Source organism: Cupressus sempervirens, chromosome 4, assembly GCF_028749045.1.
Source record: "Cupressus sempervirens isolate cs-2001-9-10 chromosome 4, ASM2874904v1, whole genome shotgun sequence".
NCBI lineage: Eukaryota > Viridiplantae > Streptophyta > Pinopsida > Cupressales > Cupressaceae > Cupressus > Cupressus sempervirens.
Window position 1 is genome coordinate 336,959,431 of NC_143121.1, and position 25,794 is coordinate 336,985,224.

The 25,794-nt window shown below is 36.5% G+C and overlaps 1 protein-coding gene across 1 annotated transcript in view; it reads right to left on the minus strand.

The window, feature by feature from the left end:
• The window catches only part of LOC149561401 (arginine-specific demethylase JMJ20-like), a 163,605-nt gene that overhangs the window by 48,947 nt on the left and 88,864 nt on the right, over positions 1-25,794 (minus strand). The window contains exon 3 of the mRNA XM_089825129.1: positions 16,258-16,423. Within this exon, the coding sequence (XP_089681255.1) occupies positions 16,258-16,423 (166 nt within the window). The remainder of the gene's footprint in view (positions 1-16,257; positions 16,424-25,794) is intronic.

Below are 25,794 nucleotides of genomic sequence, written 5' to 3' on the forward strand. Positions count from 1 at the left end.
AGTTAATAAATCATATAAAACTAATGCATAATAATAAGATTCTATTTTAATTCGAACCCAAATTCGAATCAATTTCCAAATCTTGATTCTACTAAGGGAAGATTGCAATAATATTTTAATTCCCATAACTAGATGAAACAATATGCATGCCCAAATTCCAAATTACAAAATTGAAGATTCATTCATAGAGAATTATTCAGACACACATAACAAACACAATGAAGACAGGAAGAGAAAGAGCGTAGTAAAATATGCGAAATAATCACGAGTGCCTACCTAAACACTGATGCTAATTTGCTACGCCTCAGAAAATTGTAGAGAAACTCCTCCTCTTAGAACCTTCTCCTTTCCGAAAATTCCTTCCTTCTCTAACATTCACAATTCCTCCAAGAACCGAAACCCCCTCAAGTGACTAGGAGTGCTTGTAGAAGCATATGAGGATATAGAAGCCTACGAGCTTGTAGAAGCATATGAGCTTCTTGAATGCATGTAAGCTTGTCCAAACACACTAGGAGAGCCTCTATATAAAGGCCTCTAAGATGCATCTAGAATGTGTCTAGAAAGAACTAGGAGATAAGCATGACAACTAAGCACATAACTTCCACGATAAGAAGATAAACATGACGAGGTATCTAGAATGTTGTAGACACCATGTGCTCAAATAATGTGCTAACTCCTAAGTGTAGACAACACGTGCATAATTAGAGTGCAAACTCTTGTGTTGCCTACATGACAACTCCCGAGAGTTCGCATACTCCTATGTGAATAATTATTAAAATAATACACATTAATTTATTTAATATTCACTTGGCTCTTTTTAAATTAATTTATTACTTTTAAATCTCATGCACTCACTTTATTAAATCCACTTGTTTTATCTTAATATATTTTAATCACATGCACACATGATGTGATCTAGAAACTTTTAATAATTTTAATATCTTTTCCACTTTTAAATTTATTTTCGAAACTTAATTGATAAAATATTTATCAACTTAAATAAGAATATTATTTAGCATTTATTTAAAAATGAGCTCTAAATATATTATTATTAAAATAAATATTGTCACATTCCAAATTTAAACTTATAACTTTTATCTTCAAATTTAATTATTTTATTTAATTAATTTTTCAATTAATTAAAAAATAATATATTAAAATATCATATTAATTTTCCATTAAATTAAACCATTAATTAAATCTTTTAATTAGGCTTAATTAATAGAAAATACACTAAAGACTCAAAGTAAAATACAAAAACCCATCATAGCAAAACACATACAAAATCAAACCAAAAGGGTTAATATCACGAATTACATCATCCGACGTATTCGAAGGGTACCCGACTCAGATACTTGTCCTAATTTTCAATTAGAACAAATGACTTAAAGGGTTGGGATTTGGACTTGAGAATTTTATCTCCCCTCTCTTACCATTGAGATAATGCGATAGGGTACGCTCATCTTGGCAATTCAGAGAAGTCGATACCCGGTACCTGCAACCTGCATAAAATCCACGCATGTACAAGCATAATATATACTAAGCTAAACAGGCAATAGCAGGAAGTGGTGCATCGTGTAGATCCCGACTAGCAGGTGACTATGACTCCCTTCCTTAACCACATCAGAAATGCCATACAGAAAGAAAACAAACACGCACACCATACACATGCAAGTATGGGGTAAGTATCCATGAGAAAACACTTATGATAATAAATCATCTAACTAATCATCATCAATAACTGAAATCACTGAATAATCATCATGCAAACATGAAATATAAAGTACCAAGTAATCTCATCATAAATTAACTGAATCTGAAACAATATCTGATATATCTCAAAATAATGTCACCAATCATCAATATACAATTGACCTAAAAGAGTTTGGCAATGATAACAAAATGCGACTTAGGGGCAGGCACTACAGATGGTGACTAAGTTGAAGGCTAAGTTCATTCCTGCTGATTATGAGCTTTAATTGTTTAAGAGGTTGCAGAATTTGAAGCAAAAAGATATGTCTGTGAAAGATTATATCGAGGAGTTCTAAAAGTTGATTATTCGGTTTGGGCATACAGAATTGTCAAAGGAGAAGGTAGCTCGGCACATTAATGGTTTAAGATTCAATATCCAAGATGAGGTTGGTATGTTGAAGATTGATTCAGTTGAGGATGCTTACCAGTATGCCCTAAAGGTAGAAGATAAGTTGAAGAGGAAAGCTCAAAGTAATGCTAGAGGGAAGGAGAAGTAGGATAGCTTAGCAAAAGCTAAACCGAGTGTAGAAGATGAACCAAAATCTGTTGATCAAAAGAGGAAAGGTAGAGGTGAATTTAAGGGTACTTGCTATAGATGTGGTGAAGAAGGGAGTAGATCTTTTGAATGTCCTCGTAGTAGGAAAGTTGTTGTTGTGAATGAGGTTGAAAACTATGACGGTCAACCTGAGCAAGGAGAGAGTTTACTAGCTCAGCGAGTACTACTTAGTCAAAGGGCACTGGATTCTTGTTAGGGGACTAGTTTGTTCAGGACTCGTTGTAAATCTGGTGGTAAGTCTGCAATGTGATTGTGGATGGTGGTAGTACTGATAACCTTGTTGCTGAGGAGATGGTTCAGAAACTTGGTTTGAAGAGAATAAGACATCCTTATCCTTATAGGATGGGCTGATTGCAAGGTGAGCATGTTTTGGAAGTGAGGGAGCAGTGCCTTGTTGATTTCTAGATTGGGCAGTATAAGAATCAAGTGTTGTGTGATATTGTGGACATGAACAGTTGTCATGTGTTGCTTGGTAGACCTTGGCAATATGATTGCAGGGTTGTGCATGATTCTGTCAAGAATGTGTTTATTGTTGTGAAAGGTGGCAGAAAGCATTCCCTGATTCCTTCATAGAATGAAGAAAGCAATAGGAGAAACCTAAGTATTGGTAGCCAAGTTGAGTTGAAGGATTCTTAGAGTGTTGGAGATCAGCATTGAAAGCAGATCTGTGAAACACCGAGGATGGATGTGAAGAAGCAGAAGAAGAGAAAGGGAGAGAGTGTACAAGTTGAGGACTTGAAGGATATGTATGTGAAGAACCAATTTGGGATTTATGTCCTGAATCCCAAATGTTCTTCAAGCTACTGAGAACATCTTTTCGAACCTAGGGTGTCTGATGTAGGAGCATCCTAGGCTTTCTGGCAATCCTGTAGGGTGGTGTGGTTTGACCTTGGAGTTGGAGGACTCGGTCAAAGAAGTGTAACTCGGACTGAGTTGGTTTGGTGGTTGTATTAACTGAGTGACTCGGTTAATGAAGACATTTCACGAAGCTTGGGGGAACTTGGCAAATACTATAAGCTCGGTTTACACTAGAGAGCTCTATAGTTGTGTTACCCGAGTTGGCTCGATTGCTTCTGGAGGACTCGGCGTAGACTGAGGCTCGGTTTGCTCTGGTGAGCTCGGCTTGGTCTGCATAGTTTGGTTGTAGTGACGCCCGAGTTGGCTCGATCAGTGATGGAGCTCAGTTATGCTTGGAGTGGAAGGCTGATGCTCGTCTTGGTTTCTCTGACACTCAGTTTGGTCTTGATATTTGTGGTGCTCAAGTTGTTTGTAGTGTGAGATGACTGTGGCATTTAATTTTGTGATATGTATTTAATTTATGTATGGGTATTTAATTTGTGTTTCAGCCGACTTGTGGCTTGCATAAGCATTTAATGTAAGGGTTTATTTTAATTTGTAATGGACTAGGCCGACTTGTGGCTTAGTTGGGTATAAATAGGGGTGTTTTGTGGAGTCTTAGGGCATTCATTCAGTGGAGTGAGTCAATTCATCCAGCTTGAAGAAGAGGATGAATTGTAGGAGCAAATTTTGAGAAAGTCTAGTAGTTGTGGCTTGGGAAACAAGGAGATTGCCTGGTGGGCTTACGAGCACAAGTTGAGATTTCCTTGAGGTTTTCTTCCTGAGTGTAGATCTGGAATAGCTGGGATTAGGAGTGTAGAGTTGGATATTGTGGGATCTAGCAGAACTCTTTTGTAATTGCTATTGTATTTGGCCTTAACCCGGAAGGCCTTACAGCCAGGCATATTGCATGTAAACAGTTGTTTTATGAATCAAGTATTGCATTTTGGTATCAGATCTTATATCTTGTATTGTGTTTCCACTATGTGGTTATTTGTTGGGGGCTAGGACATCTCCTTTGGGAATTCTCCTGCCTTCTACTGGATCAGCCTTTGACATTGATGGTGACTTTCTCATTGACATCAATGACAAAATTCCATCACCCTCAGTTACAAGAACAAAGAAACCTTTCAGATCTTAAACAAAACTTTGTTGGTTGGTGAAAAATGATAAACAAATCTGCAGAAACCACGATTTTTGTTTTAAAAAATTGTCAAAAATGTAAATCTCAAACATATTTTTAAAAAAACATGCAACAGATCTTCTAGAAATTTCCACACAAAATGTTCAAGAAAAATCACAAATCTTAATTTATAAAAAATTGCCGAAAAAAACGCATAATTTTTGTTCTACAAAACTCAGGCAAAACATTCTAGAAATTTGCACAAATTTTAAGGTAATTAAACTGCAAATTTTGTAGAACAAAAATCATCAAAAAATTGATGCCATGAAATGATAATGAATTGAGATAGTCAATACTTAACAAAGGTGAGGAATACTCCTTAAATAAACAATTACAAAAAGGACATTTCCATAACAGAAACGATTGAGAACTAAAGACAAAATAGAAAGTTACTAAACTAACTAAATAGCTTAAAGAACAAAAAGTTACTAAAGACTGACAGGCTGACTTTAAAAAAAAGTTACTTACATGACCATTACACTTAATATCACAATATTAGTTTAACAGGAACCTCACCAATACAATTATTATGGTGGCTATGCAATGAATGCACTTCTAGAAGACACTTAAAAATCTTGGCAAGTCAACCATTTGGTGCCAAACTTTTCCCCTGGTGGTTACAGATAAACAAGGTATTAAGGCACTTTGTGTTTCCATGGGAAAAAAGGTATATTAGAACCAAACAGTTTAGTTGAACTTTGTGGTCATTTCAATAAGGAAAAATGTATATGATGCATTGTTTGGTCAACATAGGTAGTTGTAGCCAAAGTTGATCACAAGTGGGAAAAAGAATAGAACCTCAATTTAAAACAAGAGTCGGTAATATAAAATTTATTTGAAGAATGAAGCAATTAATGAGGAAGAAGCTTCCTCAAACTCGTCAAATTCTAATTCTAGAGAAAAATGGATCCAATGGAGCCACACGACAAGGCAATTTTGGAATTACAATCATATTCAGAGGATGAGATGAATTTTCTCGATGGCATATTTTGTTGGCATATGGAGGTGTATTTAAGTATTTACATCAACTTGATATTTTCTTGGAGCTACAACTCTCAATGAAGAGCCACCGATGAAAGCATGCAAATATGAACCATACATCTAAGGCTAGGAAGAAAAAAACATTTAACATGGAGTGTACAAAAATCGGTCAAGTCAAATCAACTTCACTGAAAATTCCTAGAAATAGAGAAAGTTACAAAGTACAGAAATATAGAAAGGAAGAGGCCAAATATTGTCTAGCAATTGAGGGAAAAAATAATCAAAGGCCTAATTACCTAAAATGCCCAAATATATCAAATGGTAGATTATGTCATGCACCAAGCTTAGTCATGTGGGCAATCATTTTTGCTCAATGTGCAGTGTACAACTGCACTTTTGCTCCACATCGTGTTGCTTGTTCAAGTTATATGTTGCTCTCAACATGCTGTATGACCAAATTGTTTGTCTCCTTCAAAATATATTGTACAGCCAACCACTTTTTACATTGTATAGCTAACATCTCTTCTTGTCATACGACAAGTCTCTTTTGAAAAGGACAATGTAATGATTGGCATTCTTAGATCATACATCAATGAAAAGCATTGATCAATCACATTGTAAAATGTGTTTATGAATGCATTGTGTGGCTAACAAGATTTGCTAAACATGCCATACAATTGCGGGTGTGACCTTTCCCCATATGATGCACGTTGAGCACTTGTATTCTTCCATCATATGGTGGCTATAAGTAGTTAATTCAACCGCACAATTCACTTGCCTTCAAAAGCATTTTATCCATGCTATACTACATCCACTCCCTATAGCATGACTAGTAACTCTCAACCCTCAAAACATACAATAAATTCTTTATACAACTTGGGGACTTTTTTTTTATCATACAAAAAATATTCTCAACACATCATACAACAAGAAATCATTGTAGAACCTATTCTTTTCCATTGTGTAAGACAAGAGATCGCCATACAACTTGAGTTTTTTCATCACATACAAAAAAAAAAAATTCACCATCAAGCAAAGGAATCTACTAGCATAGACATTTTACTTAACAGAGTTGTTGTAAGGTTTTCATACCTACGTCCCATTGCAAATGCGCAACTTTCTTTTTGCTTTGGAAGTAGAAGTGGTAGCCTTAGGCAGTCTTGGTAGTAATTTTCAAGCCCCGGGTCTAAGAGATGAAATTGAGCAACTTTGCCCATTTAGGAGTCAATATAGTCTAGTATAACATCCAAGGTTTTTACCATGACATGATGTGAAGGGTCGCAATGTGATGCAGGAGCATCTTAGGTGTAAGGACAATCTTGCATCACCCAAAAATATGGTCTACTTTGTCAATAAGGGCTATCCCAATGCAGAATTATTATTTTTGGAAACTTACTTGTTTTAGTAAGTTGTTTGTTTGAATCTCATAACATTCTACTTTCTTCCCTCAAGGTTCACTTTGGTCATATCAACCTACCAGTAAACTTTCATTGCAAGATCAAGTCTAGTTTTGTAAGATATTGAAAATTTTTTATTTTGGCGAAAGGGTTTAATAACTTTTGACCTAGTTTTGAAACTAATAGGGGGTCAAACCTTGATTGACCAGTGCTTCATAGGTTAAGCGTTGTAGAACACTTCACGCATTTTCAAAATGGGATTATAATATCCAATCAAGTCAACAGGTGAAGAGTTATGGTCTTCAAAAGTTGTGTGCGCTACTTAGGATGGAAAAATAAAATTTCTTCAAAAACTCATGAGTTCCAAAAGTTGTTTGGGGCCTATTCCTATGTAATAAAATATAAACAATAATATCTTAGGGATGGTTGGCCTCAAAGTTTAGGGTTAGAGTTTTTCGAATGTTCTTGGGCGGTTGAAATTTTCCTATATAATGGTGTATAGGGTTAATTAGGGAAATTCTATGGATGTATATGGTGGCTCTATCTTGTAGAATATTATATTGAAAATGCCCATGTGGTTGTGCATGTTATATTTCTGAATATTGTAATTTCATTTCAATGGAGATAATAGAACGAAAGTTTCTCGTTCTTGCAAATGATTGGTTCCTACAATTTGTTGTTATTTCTCTATTTTGTTATGTGTCTTTGTGTTGATAAGGGAAGTACCCTTCATCCAGTGGTATTAGAGAAGAAGTTCTTAAGTGTGTAAACAAATTGCTGGACATGAGGCATTTCACACGAGGACTTTGGTTGTAGGTTTGACTAATAAGTGTGAAAATTGCCTCCACAAAGGAATCATGGTGAAAGAGTTCTAGGTGTTAAAAAGACTCCAATTACACGTCTTCAAGCACATTCAATCATATTATGCCAAGTGTACATGTGGAAGGCATCATGCCTCTAGCTCTTCTATTTTCTCATTGCTTTTCAAAAGTATTATGAATTTCTTATTAGACCACAAGGTGGTGCCTTCATGTAATTGGATGATAGTGGAGGGAACCCTAATTATAGTTTGTAATGGGTTAATATTGGTCCTTGAGCTTGAATTAATCTTGGCCCTTCATTGTATTGGACAACTGTAAAAGAACATGGCCAGCTAATTTATAACTCATTAACATTAAAGAGGAGATATAGATTAGATGTGAAGTAGGTGAGGAGACTTGTCAAAATTGTTGCCAAAATGCTATCAAACTCATTGTTGATGCGTAGTTGGTCTTCATGATGGATTACTTGTGTTGCTTTGGAATATTGCATGGTTTCTACACTTCTTTGGAGTAGATTTCACTTCATGTTGAATCGAAGTAGATGGATGGAAGATATCATTGGATGGTGTTAATGGTGAAGCCAATATCAATAGCTTTTGGTACTTGCTAATTGTAAGTAACAATGTAAGGTTAGTTTGGGCTTAAATTGCAAGTGTTTAACTTCTACTGGAATGTTCATTTAGATTGCATCTTCAAAGGCTATTAGGATGAATATCGACAATGTGAAAATAATTCTCAATATTGTCTTACATTCTTAGACTTAGTATTTATAAACCCTTTCTCCTTTGCAATTTTTTTGGTTGGAAGTGATTAAAGAAGTAAGAGTCCAATTGATATCCATTGAATGAATAGCGTAAGTCCCTTTCTAATAACCAGCATATCACATCATAAAAATGAGTGAACATTCACAATAAAAAAGGAACCTCGAGGTTGTCTCATTTGATTACACAATCCATCTACATTGTTTAGCATATAAGCATCCTTATTCAATAGAGAGTAGAAGATTTAATGTTTCCCCTCAAAAAACTAAGTATTCAATTTTTTATGTTGTAGTGGAGCAAAACTCAAATCAACAAGAGGCAAGCATATGTTGTCATCACAAAACAACATTTCCTCACCCTAAACCCCTTGGGAGATATTTCTTCATTGCAAAACACACAAGGTACAACAATGTTCATAGGTGGTCGATCACACAACATATCACCTTAGGCAGAGTGTATAACAAGCATTCAATCCACGATTGACATTATATGTTGGCTAAACACTACAAAATCTCTATTTTTTCCGTGCCTCTTAATTAATCATAATAAGTATGTGTGCCATTAATATCTATGTTGTTTTGAAGGGCTTAACTTGAGCATAGTGACGGATGTTAAGTTTTTCCCAGAAATAAAGATAAACAGCAACAAGAAAGAATAAAAAGCAAGTACAAAAGACACAAAAGATTATCCTAGGAAAACCATTCCGCTTGACGGGAAAAACCCAGCCACACCACAAAAATATCACTTTACTAATAATATAAATGTTGAAGAGTACAATGTTTTTCGCTTGATACAATATATATATATATATATATATATATATATATATATATATATATAGAGAGAGAGAGAGAGAGAGAGAGAGAGACTTTTCATTACACATCTAAAGGTCTCTTCAATTTCCGAACATTAAACTCTTCATATTTCTATACACATTCCTCTTTGCATGATACATGACACATGTCTCTTTATATAATATTATCTCAAATATTGTCATAAACGTCAATTCAGTTGAAGATGAACATAACGGTTGCTACATCCCAATTTTTGGTTCAATTTAAAAATGTTCATATGGCCGTTGAGGTTTCATGTGAAGTCAATCGATGGGTAAAATTTGTTGTGATTCATGTGAAGATGACATGTCAGTTAATCGTCCTGATGATATTATATTGTTATCTTGAAAGCTTGGAAAGTTGGTTAATCATTACAAATTCATGACAAGTGAATGGTAGTTAGACGTTATGATGCTTTTTGAGCAATAACTTGTTATAGAAATCATGAATTGAGGAATATGACATTATTGGGGAGAATTCCCTCTTGCAATAACATGGTGAAGGGGGGAAGCATTGTCGGAGAAGGATTTGGGTACAAGGGCACCATCTATCATTGCAAAAGGTATGAGTCCTAAACCACCATGGCTAAGAGTAAACGACTAGGCAAGCAAGAATATACCATCGACAACCATGAGCCAACCAATTAAATTAAATTATTATAAAGACTCATATAAGAAATATTACCTTCATAATATGGATGGATCTTAGTATAGCAATATTGTGTCTATACTCATACTTGTGTGGGTATAAAATATGTATGTATGTACACATAACTACATATATATGTATGTGAATCTCAATCTAGTGTATACATATATGTGTGTGTGTGTGTGTGTGTGTGTGTGTGTGTGTGTATTTAGGCTACTCAGGCAAGCATGAATATAAAGGGGCAACATTAATATATCAAATCATGAGCATAGGTGTTGTCGCCACCCTTATTCTTTTATTCTCAATCCTTATCTATGGTTATTTATTTATTTAATTGTTGGAGTGGCAACTTTTTTCCATGTCTCCTTTAAAGGCATCGGACTTTGTTGTCATTTTATTCAAATTTGAAATTGGAGGCCATACGAGCATTCTTCCCACCTCAACCATTTCTTGTGTAACTGAGCATGAACGCAATATACTTTGTTTCCCTACTCGCCTTTTTTAGGATGCAATTTATTTATATTGTTCCCATTCCTTTCCAGACGGTTTTGGAAATTGAAATTGCTTCTACGGAGATTACCTCTTGTTCATGCCTTATTCCTTCTTGTTCATATTCAGAATGGTGTTGTGTGCAACTGCCTATGCATGATATCACAATATTTTAAGGGATTCTAGCTTATTAAACTCTGATCAATTTGATAGTTAATTGCTAATGTGAAAGGCATCTTTCTAATGTTGAATCCAACCTTGTTATTTAAATTGCGTCTGCATAATCAGGTTAGGAAGTTACACTCAATTGCTATAGATAATGTTTTGTATTTTGCAACTATATGCCCACCTTGTATTTTTAGAGTGGGCCATATCTGATTTTCATTAGAAAACCAAAGTCGGGTTTTGTTACTGTAATATATATTTCTTCTTCAACATGACATTGATACAAGAGCATAATTATTTGATCACCGAAAGGCTTTACCAATGATAGTAATAAATCACAAAGGCACTCATTATTTTCTTTGTACTCTCATGAGTACCGATCCATACAAGGATATGAGAAAATATATTCTTGAGATGGAAATGTTGCTCGACATGTAAATGTAATTATTTTCAAAATAAAGACTCAACTCACTTATGATGCCATAGGCTAGAACTAGCATGAAGATGGAAGATGTATAAGTACTCTTTAAAAAGAGATCATGAAATGGACCTCCCTTGTAATCATCCATGAGGACTAGCAAGGTCAAGATGGAGGGAGAGAGAGAGAGAGTGGGGATAATCCTGCAATGAAAAGAAAATATAATCAGTAATAACATTCTAAATTAGTAACCAAGTTAGCTCATGGAAATCCTTTGTATAATTTTCTGTTTCCAAGTCGAGCAATAGGTTCACATTCTAACACCAAATTACTCAGTGACTGATTAGTGGTGTCCTAAGCCAAATCTCAGGGCAGGGAGGGCCTTTCTCGATTGAGATTGTGTGGGATATTCAAGGGTCCGCGGTTGGGAGGTTAAGTCATTAGCAATGTTTCTCCTCTGAACCAAATGGCAAGACATGCACAAGACAAAGATAAGTTATGCATTCAAATATCTGTTGGTAACAAGTATTTTGCTTTAATGAATTTGAAATTTTCATGTTGAAGACATGTTAGATTGATTAATATTGTTTAATCAGTTATTCCCTTCAATGCTTAGGAATCAAATCCTCTTTAATGTATTTGGAAAATAGTTAAATCAATTGATTTTCCAATTGAACATGAAATGTATATATGCATGAGATAGGTTTAACTGATAGTTGTTATATCTATCTTTCATTTATGTGAATAATGATTATGAACATATCTTTAACTATATGTTATTGCCATAGTTAGCAATAGGAAAGAAAGGGATGATACAGTGGTACTTAATGTCCTAAATGGTATTTGTCCTTACGATATAGTGGTATAACTATTTGTGCCCTAAGTGGTATATGTGGACTAACCTGATTTTTGCAAATGCTGCCCTAGGCAAATTCAGGGTTTAGAAATTAGGGTGTGGAAAACTTAAATCCTCTATCTAGATTTATTGATGATGCCTTCAATTGTTAGCCATGATATTTCAGTTAAACTGAGTGTAACCGTTAATCTCTCTCGTATGAACATAACTGTAATAACTACCTTCTCATGATTATGAAGTAGTAATTGTATTTCGATGTTATGCTAGTTGTTAACTAAGACCCGGAAAGAGAGGTTGTTACAAGGGTCATAACAATAATATTTCTATTTCATAAAAATTGAGATATAGATCTCTATCGCAGCTACAATCTTCAACACTCCCTCCTAGCAATAGAGATATTTGTAGTAAGGCAAGTACTCATAGTTGCAACAAGATGTTAATAATAATTTTTCCATCATATAGATTCTCATTAAAACATGTTGTCTCAACATAACATTATTCACCATAGTTACTTTATAAGCACATAAAATTAAGGCATGACTTTCACCATGCCTACTCGCAGAAGGTGGTCCAAGAGCTTTCCCTTTTAGCAAATATGAATTTTACTAAATTTATCAGTCATGGACTCTCTAAACATGACAATAAAAGAACAAGTAACTTATTAATATTAAAAAATCATGGAATTGCTCAACATGATAGGCTTGCAAAGATCATAGCCAACTTACATTACAGACTCTCTCAACATTATGTTGTCATGGAATCTCACCATAAAAGGCTTGCAAGGATCAAAACCAACTGACATCATAGTCTCTCAATGTAATGTTGCCATGGAATCTCTCAACATGACAGGCTTGCAAGGATGGCAAGCAGCTTACATCATGGACTCTTTCAAAATGATGCTGTCATGGAATCTCTCAACATGACATCCAACTCCCATCATGAAATCTCTTAATGTGATGAGATTATGGACTCTCTACATGTTCACTATGATTTCCCTCATAAGTGAAAGATTTATCATAGTTATCTTTACAACTTTAATAATTGCACATGAATAAGAACTAATAATCAACAAGAAAGAAAATCATTGCTGAGAAAGAGACTCCAAACAGAGACTCCCTCTCAATAGGGACGGTTTTTATCGCCACACTAAGATAGTTGAATGTAACCTCCTGAAGCCGAAACCTCTCCCTCTGAATATGTATCATCAATGCAACATTCATCTCTTTGCTTCTCGTTACATCTTGCAACCAAGAGAGATATTAAATTCAACCTCTCATTACGAAATATATAGATCAATGCTAAAAATTCATACATTATTTTCAATAATATAATAACCAATATTCAAGAATAAAAGAAAACTTATCTCATGATTGTCTTTTCAGATTTTGATCTCAATAAAAATGGCAAGATACTATGCTACTACCCAATATTTCAACCTTGCATCCTGTTTTCTACATATGTTGTAATCACCTTAGGTTTTACGAAGAAACATGCTTGAGTAACTCTAAACATTAACCATCAAATGGACTGCAACCATAACATTAACAATCACATATGGCCTTGCATATTCTTCTTTATTGCTGTTATCAAACTTGGCTCTGAAACCATGTTAAGTTTTGCCCAGAAATAAAGATAAACAGCATAAGAAAGAAAAAAAACAAGTACAAGAGACACGAGATTATCTTGGGTAAACCATTCCACTTGAAGGTAAAACTCAGCCACACCGCAAAATGTCACTTTATTGATAATAAAAAATATTCAAGTGTACAGTGATTTTCACTTGATACCATATATATAAAGAATAGACAGACTTTTCATTACACATCTAAAGGTATATGTCTCTTTATATAATATTATCTCAAATCCTTTCATAAATATCTCTTCCAATTGACGATGACCATAACAGTTATATTTCTATTTCATAAAATCAAAGATAAAGATCTCTATTGCATCTACAATCTTCAACAACAGGAGCTCTGCCCCTTGCCCTCACCGTATATCATGAGAAGGAGGCCTACCCAACGCATTGGTTTGGGGACTCTATTAGGGGTGCTAAACCTCAACCCCACTAGGGGCACTTCCGTTTGACCTTACTAGGGGCATTGCTCCCAGACCCCTTTGCACTCATTTAATTTCCCAAGTGCAGTACAAGTACAAGTTTGCAAAGTTTACTTCATTGATGCAGTGCAAGGTAGGAGAATCCCCAAAGGAGATATCCTAGCCCCCAGCAAATAACCACACGATGGAAACACAATAACAATGCAAGATCTGATACCAAATCACAACTCTTTATTCCTAAAATAACTGATTACATGCAATGTGTTGGGTTGTAAGGCCTTCTCGATTACGGCCAAATACAAAGCAAGTAATAGTTCTATAAGATCCCTCAAGATCCAATCCAAACCCTAGCTAGTCCAAATCCACACTCTGGTAGAAACCTCCAAGGAAGATTTAAACTTGTGCTTGCAAGGCCACCAAGCAATCTCCTTGTTTCCCAAGCCTCAGCTACTAGCTCTTCTCCAAAATTCGCTCCTCTACCACCTCCTCTTCTCCAAGATGGCTGAAAAATCACAATCCTGTTGTAAACTGCCTCACATTCGGCGCTTTGTCCATAGACTCAAAAAAAAACACGCTCTTCAGCTACTCTCCAAACTCACTCCCTCGAATGAAAGAATGAATGCCTAAAGACTCCACAAGACCCCTTATTTATACCCAACTAAGCCACAAGTTGGCCTAATAAGCTACAAACTAAACAATCCTTACATTAATTACATGCAGAGCCATAAGTCGGCCTCCTACAGAAATTAAATACCAAATGCCTTAAAAGGCTTACAACACTTATTAAATACATCAAAAACAATTAACCAAGACCCAAATAGGTCCACAGAACTCCACCAAATCCCTCCAACATGCAGGATGGTCCACTACCCTAGGATGCTCCTACATCATTCATGTTTGTTACAAGTCCCTATTCGCAATATCATCATCAGTTTGGAAAGTCTTTCCTAATGTCACATGATATTTGCTTCTCATCTAAAACATGACTTTTTCTCATGCAAGGGGATGATGTAACCAATGATAATGTCTATTGTTATGTTTCAATAATATTGGTTATGCAACTATGTATTAGATGTTTGAGTTGAGTGTTTGTCAACTTTGGGTAGATATAAACATTGGTTGATTGATAGTTGGGTTTCTATTGGCAACTATCAAGTCCTTAAGTGGAAAAAAGATATATGTTACTACTGCATTGCCACCTCTATCATAAAATCATGTATTTATTTTATCATATAGCACAATAAACAATTCAGGAAAAATTGACAAGATGTTGCTTTGATATACTTCAATCACTTCATATTGATTCTTGGAGCCAAGGCCTAACCAACAAGGTGATGCCCATATCCTCCTTCTCTATCCAAAAGAGCAGCATTCTCTATCTCTAGATGAAGAGCCTCATGCTTCCACAAAAACAATATATCATAAATATTTTCAACATGAAAAAATAATTGTAAATATTAGAAAGGTAGACTGCCAGTTCATATTAAATATCAAAAATCATCTTCAAAAAACAAAGAATGTATGCTACTTTAGTGTAAACCATACTTGTCTGAAATCACTCGAACTTCCAAGATTTAAATATGCTTAAATATTATAATTTATTATAATGTCTCATAGTTCATATTTTTAAATATAGATACATTAATTCATCTAAATGACGTACTAGTACCAGTATGAGAACCAATACCAATCTCTTCAAAACTATGCAAAAACAATTATGAAGTATTGAAGCTTGCAAAACCTACTCTTTGCCATCACTTTTCACTGCAACAGGACAAAATTTCTCAAAAGGAAATATACTAGAACAATGATTTGTACGACTCCTACATAGAGTGTGAGACATTAATGTGTCCAATATTTTTAAGATAACTATGTAATATAAGTCTATTATAATCAGAGAGATTTGTTTTATACAAATTTTCGAGTTCAAAAAACCGATTTGATAAAGAATTTTTTTTTAAATGGAAATTCAAAATTCTCAAACAAAGTAGGCAAAGTTTAAATGAGAATTGAAAACCCTGTTTGAATTAGACAAAATGAGCCAATCAAAAAAATCCAGATCCCAACATATTTGAAACCTATCCCAATTTGGTCATATCATTTTACATACCTATGTTACCATATATATTGAGAAAATGTTTCGACACAATTATTTATTCATTATTGTACATCAATATAACTATGTATGGCATGATTATGTACAACAATGCAGCTATCTATGTGTTTGTGTGCACATCTATGTTTCCAATTCCTAAAATCCCAAAGTTGTGGAAGTCTGTTACACCTGCACCAGCACCTGATCTGTACAATCTGCCTGCACACTGACACCAACATCTACACTCTATCTAACTGTTCTATTCCTGTTATCCAATTTACAAATGCAAGGGTTTGAATCTTGATTACAATTTACCAGTGATTTATTTCACTTGGCTACAATCTTAAAAACTACATTTACCTTACATAAATTGAAATAAGAGCAAAAGTATATAATTTTGAAAATACCTTTAGGGCCCATGTATACAAAACGATAATCCGAGCATGACACTTCACTTTCACTGCTTTCATTTACAGCTTGAAAGCCATGCATGTGAAAATTGTCAAGATATATGTTAAGCCAATCATCCGTAAAAAAATTTGGAGTTGTGTAGGCAATGTATCCAGGAAATTCCTGTATGCCAACAAAATAAATGCAACAATTCCAAAAGTTGCCTTCAAATTCAAATAGGATCAATACTAAAAGTTAATCAAGGACAAAGACTGGGTGAAATGCTTGCATTATCAATACAAATTAGAGAGAGCACAAACCACAAGATACCTCAAAGGATTTATATAAAAAATACAGAGAACAAGATTCATGAGACAACTGTGAAGAGTAATACACTATATATACCCGTCCCCTTTATCCTTATTTTTCTTAGATACCCTTTTTGAGATGAAAAGAAAGTGTCTAATTCTGCATATCTTAGAAGCGCAAAGATGTTTCAAATGGCTGAACAAAAATTGGACATAGTTTATCAATAGTGAAACACAAGAAATGACATATATATATATATATAGACACACACACACCCACACATACATTGCAAAAGCATTTTCAACAAATCAGGGAGCAAAATCGTCATGTAAATGCATCCTAAGTCACAAGGTTCAAATTCAAATTTCAGTTTGTTGATCATAAAATTTAGATGAAATTCAGCAAGGATAAAAATTTGGATTGAAATCGACATTAAATGTAACTTGCATAAATTTATTTATTTTAAATATAAGTAATATATCCAAAAAATCTTCAAAATTGTTTGAAATTTTAAATATCAGTAATATATCCAAAAAATTGTCAAAATAGTTAGAGATTGCTAAATAATTAAACTAAATAACTCAATATTATTTTAAAATTAAATAATATTATTATAAATAACAATATTATATTAATATCATAAAATTCAGATGGGTGCAGAAACAGTGAAAATCTGCTGAAATTTGAACTTCATGGATGAAATTCGGCATATCCTGACTTAGAATGCATCTAGGGCTTATCCTCCTTAGAATTGAGTAAAAGAGATATAATTCATGCATTATTGTATTTTATTAGTACTCATTATTTTGTTGAATAAGGCCTTTTTATCAAACCAATATTGATTTTGCAAAATTCCATGTTTTTGGGCCGCTGGTGGTGTAATTTTCCCTTCTAGACTAAGCCACAAGTTAATTTATTTATTATGCTCTTGATTACAAACCCTACAATCTCATAGGAAGCACAATTGCATACATATATCTATATAGGCTAATAATATTAGTTAGCTTAATATATGAACTTAAATGAAACCTCTCTATGCTAATGACTAAATCTTGTACATAGGGATTGAGTCATGATAGGTTTGGCCAAGCCAACCCCATACTATGCCCAAGAGTGGAGCATTTCCCCCCATGGCCTTGGTGGTAAGACTTTGACATCCACACGAAGTGGCCTACTTAGTAGGATGCTTGCCTTGGTTCCTATCTGTTCCTATCTACACTTCATCCCTTATTGTTGATTAGCTCAACATAGTAGGGATGGTAGGAAGGTCGTAGTGGGGTCCTCAACTCATCCAATCTGAGCCCAAGAGCAAGAGTCTGGCACTCTTGGCCTTGGTGGCATGACTTTGATATCCACCAAAGTGGTGTTTACTGCATAGATTAATTGATTAATGCACACAGACAATGAACAAGAATAGCAACAGCCGTACTCTGTTTATCATTCGCATATGCCAAGAGATTACATACAGAGCATAAGATCAGATCAGATAAGATAAGATGATTTAAAATGATCCCAGACAGGGTATAAATACTTTCTGTCGAACCTTTCCGAAGAGGTCCGTCGGCTACATAACAATACTAATCTATCCATCGGCTACAAATCTTTACTGATGACAACACCCTGTCGGCTACACAATATTTACAAACAACATCATCCCCCCCACAAGAAAAAGTCGTCTCCGGACGACAATTACAAAATATCCAAGACAAATTAACAAACAAAATACATTACCTGGCTAACTACAACAAGATAGATTTGTTTCTGTCACATCACTTTCACATTCATCCCGTGCATGCACTAAGCTGGTCTCCAACCCACAATGCATCTGTAGTCTCTGCCAATACGATACTGTCTCCTTAGTCAAGCTGACTTAGATAGCTACACGTACCGCTTTCTCTGCTTCCAACTCCTGGGTACACTGAGCTAAGTGTTCAGCTCCTCCCAAGCTCTCCATGCATCCACCAATACAACTTCACGCCCAACACCTACTCCAAGTGCCTCATAGCGCATCACCCCTCTCGAAGGGCTTGCTCCGTTGATCTTTCCACCTCTGGCACACTATGTGCAGCAGCTCCAAGTCTCATCAATTGGTCACACTTCCCACGACTGATAACCACGGTGACTAGAGATCTAGGGGGCAACACCCTTAGCAGGGTCGAGGGGCAACACCCCTCACCGCCAAGACCAAATTAGCATTTCCGAAACCACATGAAACACCATTTTTGTGATTTTCTTCTGATCCAACACTCTTTCTGACAACCACTTATGTTTTCTACCAGATTATGTATTTCTTTTCCCTTTGGCATCATGCGTTACTCATTTCGAACTGGTTCAATCTGTCGTCGTTTTTTTTAACTTCTGACTGCTTCCTTCTACCTTCACTCCTGGCAAAATGCCTGATTGCAACAATTTACTAACCTCCACAGGAACATTAGCCACAGGAATTCATTCCATGGAAGAATAAAACGCCCCTGCCAAACACCTTCGCCGAGATAGCATCGTCCGCGGAAGAGGATACACATCCGCGGGAGAAGGAAAGAGACACATGCGCAGGATAGGAAAGGACATCCGTGAAATAAGATAAGTCATCCCTGGAAGGGTAGAAGCAACATCCACGGCAAACAAAAAGCAACCGTGGGAAAAAAAATCCGCATGAGACAAACCCATCTGTGGGAAAAACAACCACGGGGTAGAAACATCTGCGAGGAAAACAGTCCGCAAGAAAGAGGAGATAGGATGATCGCGGGAGAACAATGTGCAGGTAAGAAAGGCAACCCACAAGATGAGCTAGCCACGGGCTAAAAACAAATAAGTGTCGCGGGAAATTCCAGAGACCCGCTGGATGAGCTAGCCACGGGCTAAAAACAAATCGCAAGTCAAGGTCAAGTGTAGGAGCAAAATAAGGGGTCCGCAGAAAAAGGAGTTGCTGGATGGGTCTATGGAGAGATAAGCCGCAAATTATAAAGGACACTTTTTCTTTTTTCTTTTCTTTTCTTTTTTATTTTTTTTTGAAAAATACAACACCTCAATTTTGCCTCCAGACTTCGCCATTCTGCAACGACGAGGGAGTCGTTAAGACTTCACCATTCTAGAACGACGACGGAGTCTTCCTGGCATGGTACATCTTCAGCTTCAACCCGTTGACTGTCTGAGGCACTTCTTGCCCGTCCAAGGTCCACAATTTTATTACTCCATTGTCACCTACCTCCCGGATCTGGTATGGCCCAACCCATCTGACCTTAAACTTTCCTGGTTTGATCTCATTTTGACCGCCATACTTCAACACCAACTGCCCTAGCTGAAACCTATTGAGTTGCCGGTGTTTATTATGCCACGCTTTGCGTCTGTTCTGTGTCACCTCTGTAGCCCATTATGCCTACAATTTCGTCCACTGCCATCCCTTGCCGTCAATAACTGTATTCTTGATTTTAGAACCTTCACTCTATATTGCTGAAGTTTTTATCAAGCATATTCTCTTTGTTTCCGTGCAGACCGTACGATGTGTTTTCCTTGTTGCCAATCCCTTCTAATATATCAGTGGTTCATTGTAACCTTTTCTTCCTGCACAATCGTACGGTGGGATCTTTCCTTTTTCTAGGTTCGTACTGTATGTTCTTCCCTTCAACTTCAGCCATAACCACCTTTCCTTCTTCTACTTCTCTGTATTTCTTTGGACATTCATTTTCCTCTTCTTTCTCACCTTCATCCACCCTTAACATATTACAACTCGGAAAGAGTTCGTAGTCTTCTATCTGCCAGTGGTAAAGACCATCGAGAGAATCCAAATCGTCGTCCGTTGATCTTCCTTCCAACCGCAAGACTCTCTCCTGATTTGGTTCCATACGCTAACTCCCTTCATTTTCTGCTTCAGAATCTAAGGACAAAGCTTCTTCCCCCACCATCTGGGTGTGCAAATCAATGATGAATTTCCTCCCTTTGCTTTCAAGTGATAAAGTGTTTTTCTTCCAATCATGTTTAACCCTATCTTGAATAAGCCATCCGCGGCCCAGAATGACGTCATATCCTTTTCTCTTCAGCGGGATTGTGACAAAGTCAAGCAGGAACGGTTGTGTGCCAATTGTCACCAGTTGTGCCATCAAGATGCCGAGAGGTTTAATGCCGTGTTGGTCTGCTGTCAACAACTGGAATGTAGGTGGCCACAACATCGGCCGTCCCAACCTCTTCCAGGTATCCTCGGGTAAAACATTCACGCCGGCCCCTTCGTCAACGATTGTGTTTGTCAGCACATTTCCGAGAATCCCCATCTCAACAACCCTCGGATGTCGTCCGGATGTGAGGGCTAGCAGCATTGGGTCTTCTCCACCGGTGGCAATTTCCTTCCCTCTTCCTAGTTCTCCTAGTAGCTTAGCAGCTGGCGCGATATTTGTGAGTGTCGATCGGAGCTGAGGCATTGTGAGCAACAGATCGCTTATTTTGACAGGTACCTTAGTTTACAATATTTGTCGTACGATGTTCTGTTCCGCGTAGTTCCTTGCTAAGGTGTCGATGGTATCCTTCAACTAAGATGTTTCCGCCTGTGTCACTTTCTCAATTTCATTCCATACTTCTTCTAGCCTCTTCTTTTCTTTTGTCGGGTCGGGGTATAGTTTTGCTTGTTTCCGCATGATTGCCAGCACCTCCTCTTCGTCCGTCCCAACGGTGATCAGATTGACTCCAAACTTCGGGCACTTGGCATCTTCATGATCGCCGGGTCCGCACCATTTGCATAATAATTTTGGTGTGTTTTCCATTGTACAATCCCGGGCAAAGTGGCCCCACAAATTACATGCTCAACATTGCACGACCGGCCATCTATTAGCATCGTACTGAATTTGACTTCAGCTGCCATTGTTATTGTTATTGTTCGCATTGTTGTTGTTTTGCCCGCATCTATTATTTTTGTACCCTCCGAACATGGCACCTTTCGTGCTTGTGTTCCCGCTCCCTCTGGATGCGGAAGCCTCCTATGCTAGGAACACCTGTTGAGGTCCTCTGGTTTTCATGTTGAAGGGGCATTCTTTTGTGGAATGTCCCATGATCTGAAAAATGTCGCAAAACTGGTTCTTTGGATAGGAGCCCTTTGTGTGACCTTCTGCCTTACATTCTGTGCACCAAAGCTCGCTTCCCTTTGTCTCTTTCTACATGTTCTTAAATTCCTTCATCATACGGATCATGCGCTTCTAGAGAGCTTGGACCTTTTTGCTGTTGTTTTCCTCATCGTTGCTTTCTTCTTTCGAGGATGCATCGTCGTCTGACTCAGAGGAGCTACTCTTCTTCTTCTTTTTCGTCTTCTGCTCACTTTCCAGGTTCAGTGCCTGATTGTACGCTTCCATGTATGACAATGGCGGCACGATCATATTCTTTCGCAATTTTGGGTGTAGGCCTTCAATGAACCATCTTTCCTATAATCCATCAACCGGCTTATTCTCCATTTTGTTGATCAAGTCCTTCAACTTCCTGGCGTAGACTCGGATTGTTTCATTTTTACCTTGTTTTGTGTTGTATATTTCGGCTATGATTTCATTGTCGTCGCAGAATAGTTGAAATTCGGCAGTAAACTCCATGAGGTCGTCCCAAGTGGTTAATTTCTGGGGAGCTGCACCGGTGAACCAATCAATTGCAACACCCCGTAGGGTGGCCGGAAACTGTCAGACCCATTCATTTGTATCTATTATGCCATTTGCCCTCCAAATCGTTTCGCATGTTTTACAATGTCAGATTGGATCAGCCATACCATCGCCATCAAATTTCAGCAACTTTTCCTTTGGTCCTGCCATCACTACTGGAGTGCACGGGCGTTGTTCGGTCCTGCAACCCTAGCGTCGTTCACTCCCACACCAACACTTTGCACTCCCACACCGTGGCTTTGCACTCCCACGTTGGCGATCTACACTCCCACACTAGCGATCTGCACTCCACACCGATGGCCTGTACTCCCACACCAGCAATCTGCACTCCCACACCGGCGGTCTCAACAGCTGCGAACCTTGGTGAAGAAAGATCTTCTGAAGTTGTCCCTTTCGGAAGTGTATCACGGACGAAGAGTTCACTCCACACTCGTGCTCCCTCAGCACTTCAAGTCGTGCGAGTCGATTCCCTTCCGTCTGGATTCTCTTCACTCAGTGAATACAGGCTCAAAAATTCCTCCCTAGCTTCTTCAACCAATTCCACCCACTATCGAGTCTCCTCCAACAATTCCTCAGCACTACAGTGTCCATCGGCAATCTTCTGAAACCTCCTTCGGCATTCGGCCTGTTGTGCCAAAATTAAATTTCCTTGAGCTATGCGGATTTCGTCTGTCCTTCAACTTATTCTTATTTTTGCTTAACTGATTCGACATTAGTCTTCATTCCAGCCTTTGTTCCAGGTCCATCAGGCAACGGCGCCAAATGTTTACCGCATAGATTAATTAATTAATGCACACAGACAATGAACAAGAACAGCAACAGCAGTACTCTGTTTATTATTGGCATATGCCAAGAGATTACATACAAAGCATAAGATCAGATCAGATAAGATAAGATGATTTACAAGGATCTCAGACGGGGCATAAATACTTTCCGCCGAACCTTCCCAAAGGGATCCGTCGGTTACATAACAATACTAATCTATTCGTCGGTTATAAATCTTTACCAACGACAACACCCTGTTGGCTACACAATATTTACAGACGACAAGTGGCATACTTAGATGCCACACTTATACCCTCTTACCTACACTTCCTCCTCGTATCAAAGATGAGGCTCAAAATTGAATCTCTCATAAAGTATATTGAAGGTAATCATACAAATTAGTATATATCTAATATAAATTATATATATTAGACCATTTACTAGTTCTTTATCCTTAATACAATATAAATCTAAGATTCGGTAATAAGCATCTGATTCATAGGTGCTTGACAGTAACATATATGATTTGTTTCATTTTATCATTTCTTCCTTCTGAAGAGTAACCAATATATATTTATCTCTTACTCCTCTCATGTGAATAAATAATAATTTATGACATTTCTAATCATCCAAAGTCATTCTATATTCATCCTTCCATGTGATCAACATCCAAACTATTTATATAATCTCTTATTTGATGATTTTTGTTGATGTTTGGTAGCTTCAGTATTATATATGAGATATAAGTTTATTAATATATGAGAGAAATTATTATAATAATGATATATATATATATATATATATAAAATTATATTTGTTATTATATTAATTATCTAATTAATGAATAGATGTCTCATGAAGGGACATGTCTCTTAATGTCTTATGCTCATTATAAATACAAGAGGTTGCTGCCTATGGAAAACAAATACCAAAAACATGGCAGTGTTATTACATTTACAGTGACCACGAAAAATTAACATGGTATAAGAGCCAAGTGCAAATGTAAGAAAGTAATTAAATGCATAGATTCAAGTTCAGAGACTTAACAAACAATAACCAAAATTACAATCAGTAAATTGGCTATGGGCCACATAGTAGGAGATTATTATCAATGTTAAAATATATAAACATGTGAACACCAGCCAGTCAAACAGAGGAGAAGTTGCAGATAGTAATTATATAGTCATTATCCAACAAGCACTATCTAGCAAGCACTATCTGAGGGTGGATTTGAATGTTGGATTGAAATAAAATTTCCATGTTTGTAAGTAAATAAGATCGATTTCAAACTTTAATGGGAAAGCTTTCACAACTACACCTTTTGTCTTATTTAAACCTAAATCTAACAAAAAAGAAGCATCCAACCGCAAAATTATTCTGGCGATGATTATATTTTGAGTAAGAGCTTTGACTACTTTGTATATGCTAGAGGACACCTCTACCTTGTAAGTGTATCATCCACAATAGACATTCACCAATGAAATACATGACAGTCAAGTCTTGCATGATGAAATAAAGAATAATATGAATTATAATATTGTTGAAAACTTTAGCAATTACGGAACCTTGTCAAAATGCTATAGATGAAGTATTCATCGGAATAAATTCAATAATAGGTGATCAAGGATTGTGTGCCAATATCAAATGTTTTGCTACAAAGGTAAACCTTTACGCACATACCTAACAGATGGACACCAAAAGGAAAAATACCAAGCAATATATATATCCTAGGCTGGCCCTTTGACTTGAGTAAAAGATTTATAATTATACATTACCCAAAGTGCATGGTAACGTCACTTAAATAAGGTGTAAGGAAACCTTTCAACTATAATAACACCAAACCATATAAGAGAGTCGTAAACTACATGGATGGTGTTAATGTTGTAGCTTCAGTCGGATTGAATTTATCTTGAGTTAATCCCCTTTGGTTATTGGTTAAACATTATTGCATTTAATTAATCTGCGATTAAACGTGTATATGTGTGTGTGTGTGTGTGTGTGTGTATGTATGTGTGTATGTATGTATATATATACATACATATTGTTCTTGTTAATAATGTCTAATGAAAATTAACTTACAACAACTAATATTGATTAATATAGAGACTTAGAGATTCAAAACTAGTATTACGCATTGGGATATCATTGAAGTTTGGAGTTCGGGCAGGTCCCAACTATATATAAAGTCATACCAACTAAAACAGGTCATGCTCTCTGATCTAATTGCAGTATATCTTACTTGTTTAATATCTAAACTTGCTGCTTATTGTTTAGAACTGGCCATGTCATTTAATTTGTAAACCAGAGCCAAATGAAATAATTCTCAACGCATTATTCTTTACCTTGATAAACTTTTGAATCCAAATTTCTTATGTTTGAGGTGAGTGCTAATCCCATCCAGGGATATAATCAATATATCCTTGAGATGGTAAATTGCCCATATGTTTCAATTATTGACCAGAATGGAAGAGCAAACCACTTATGAAGCCATAGGCCAAAACTGGCAAGAAGATTGGCAATGTATAAGTAATAATGAATCAAAAGATATATTATGAAACTCCCAAGTAAAAGACCAATTTGGTCGAGATCCAAGCGGGAGAGAATGGGAATAACCTGGCAATGAAAGGAACATTATTAAATCAGTAATACTATTTATAAAACAGTAAATAAGTTAGCTGATGGAAATCCTTTGTATGAAATCTTGTTGCCAAGCCGTGCAATGGGTTAACATTCTATCACCAGAAAGCTCAGTGACTGAATAGTGGTGTCCTAGGCCTAATTCCAGGGTAGGGAGGGCCTTTCTTGATTGAGATTGTGTGGGGATATTCAAGGGTCTGTGGGTAGGAGGTTAAA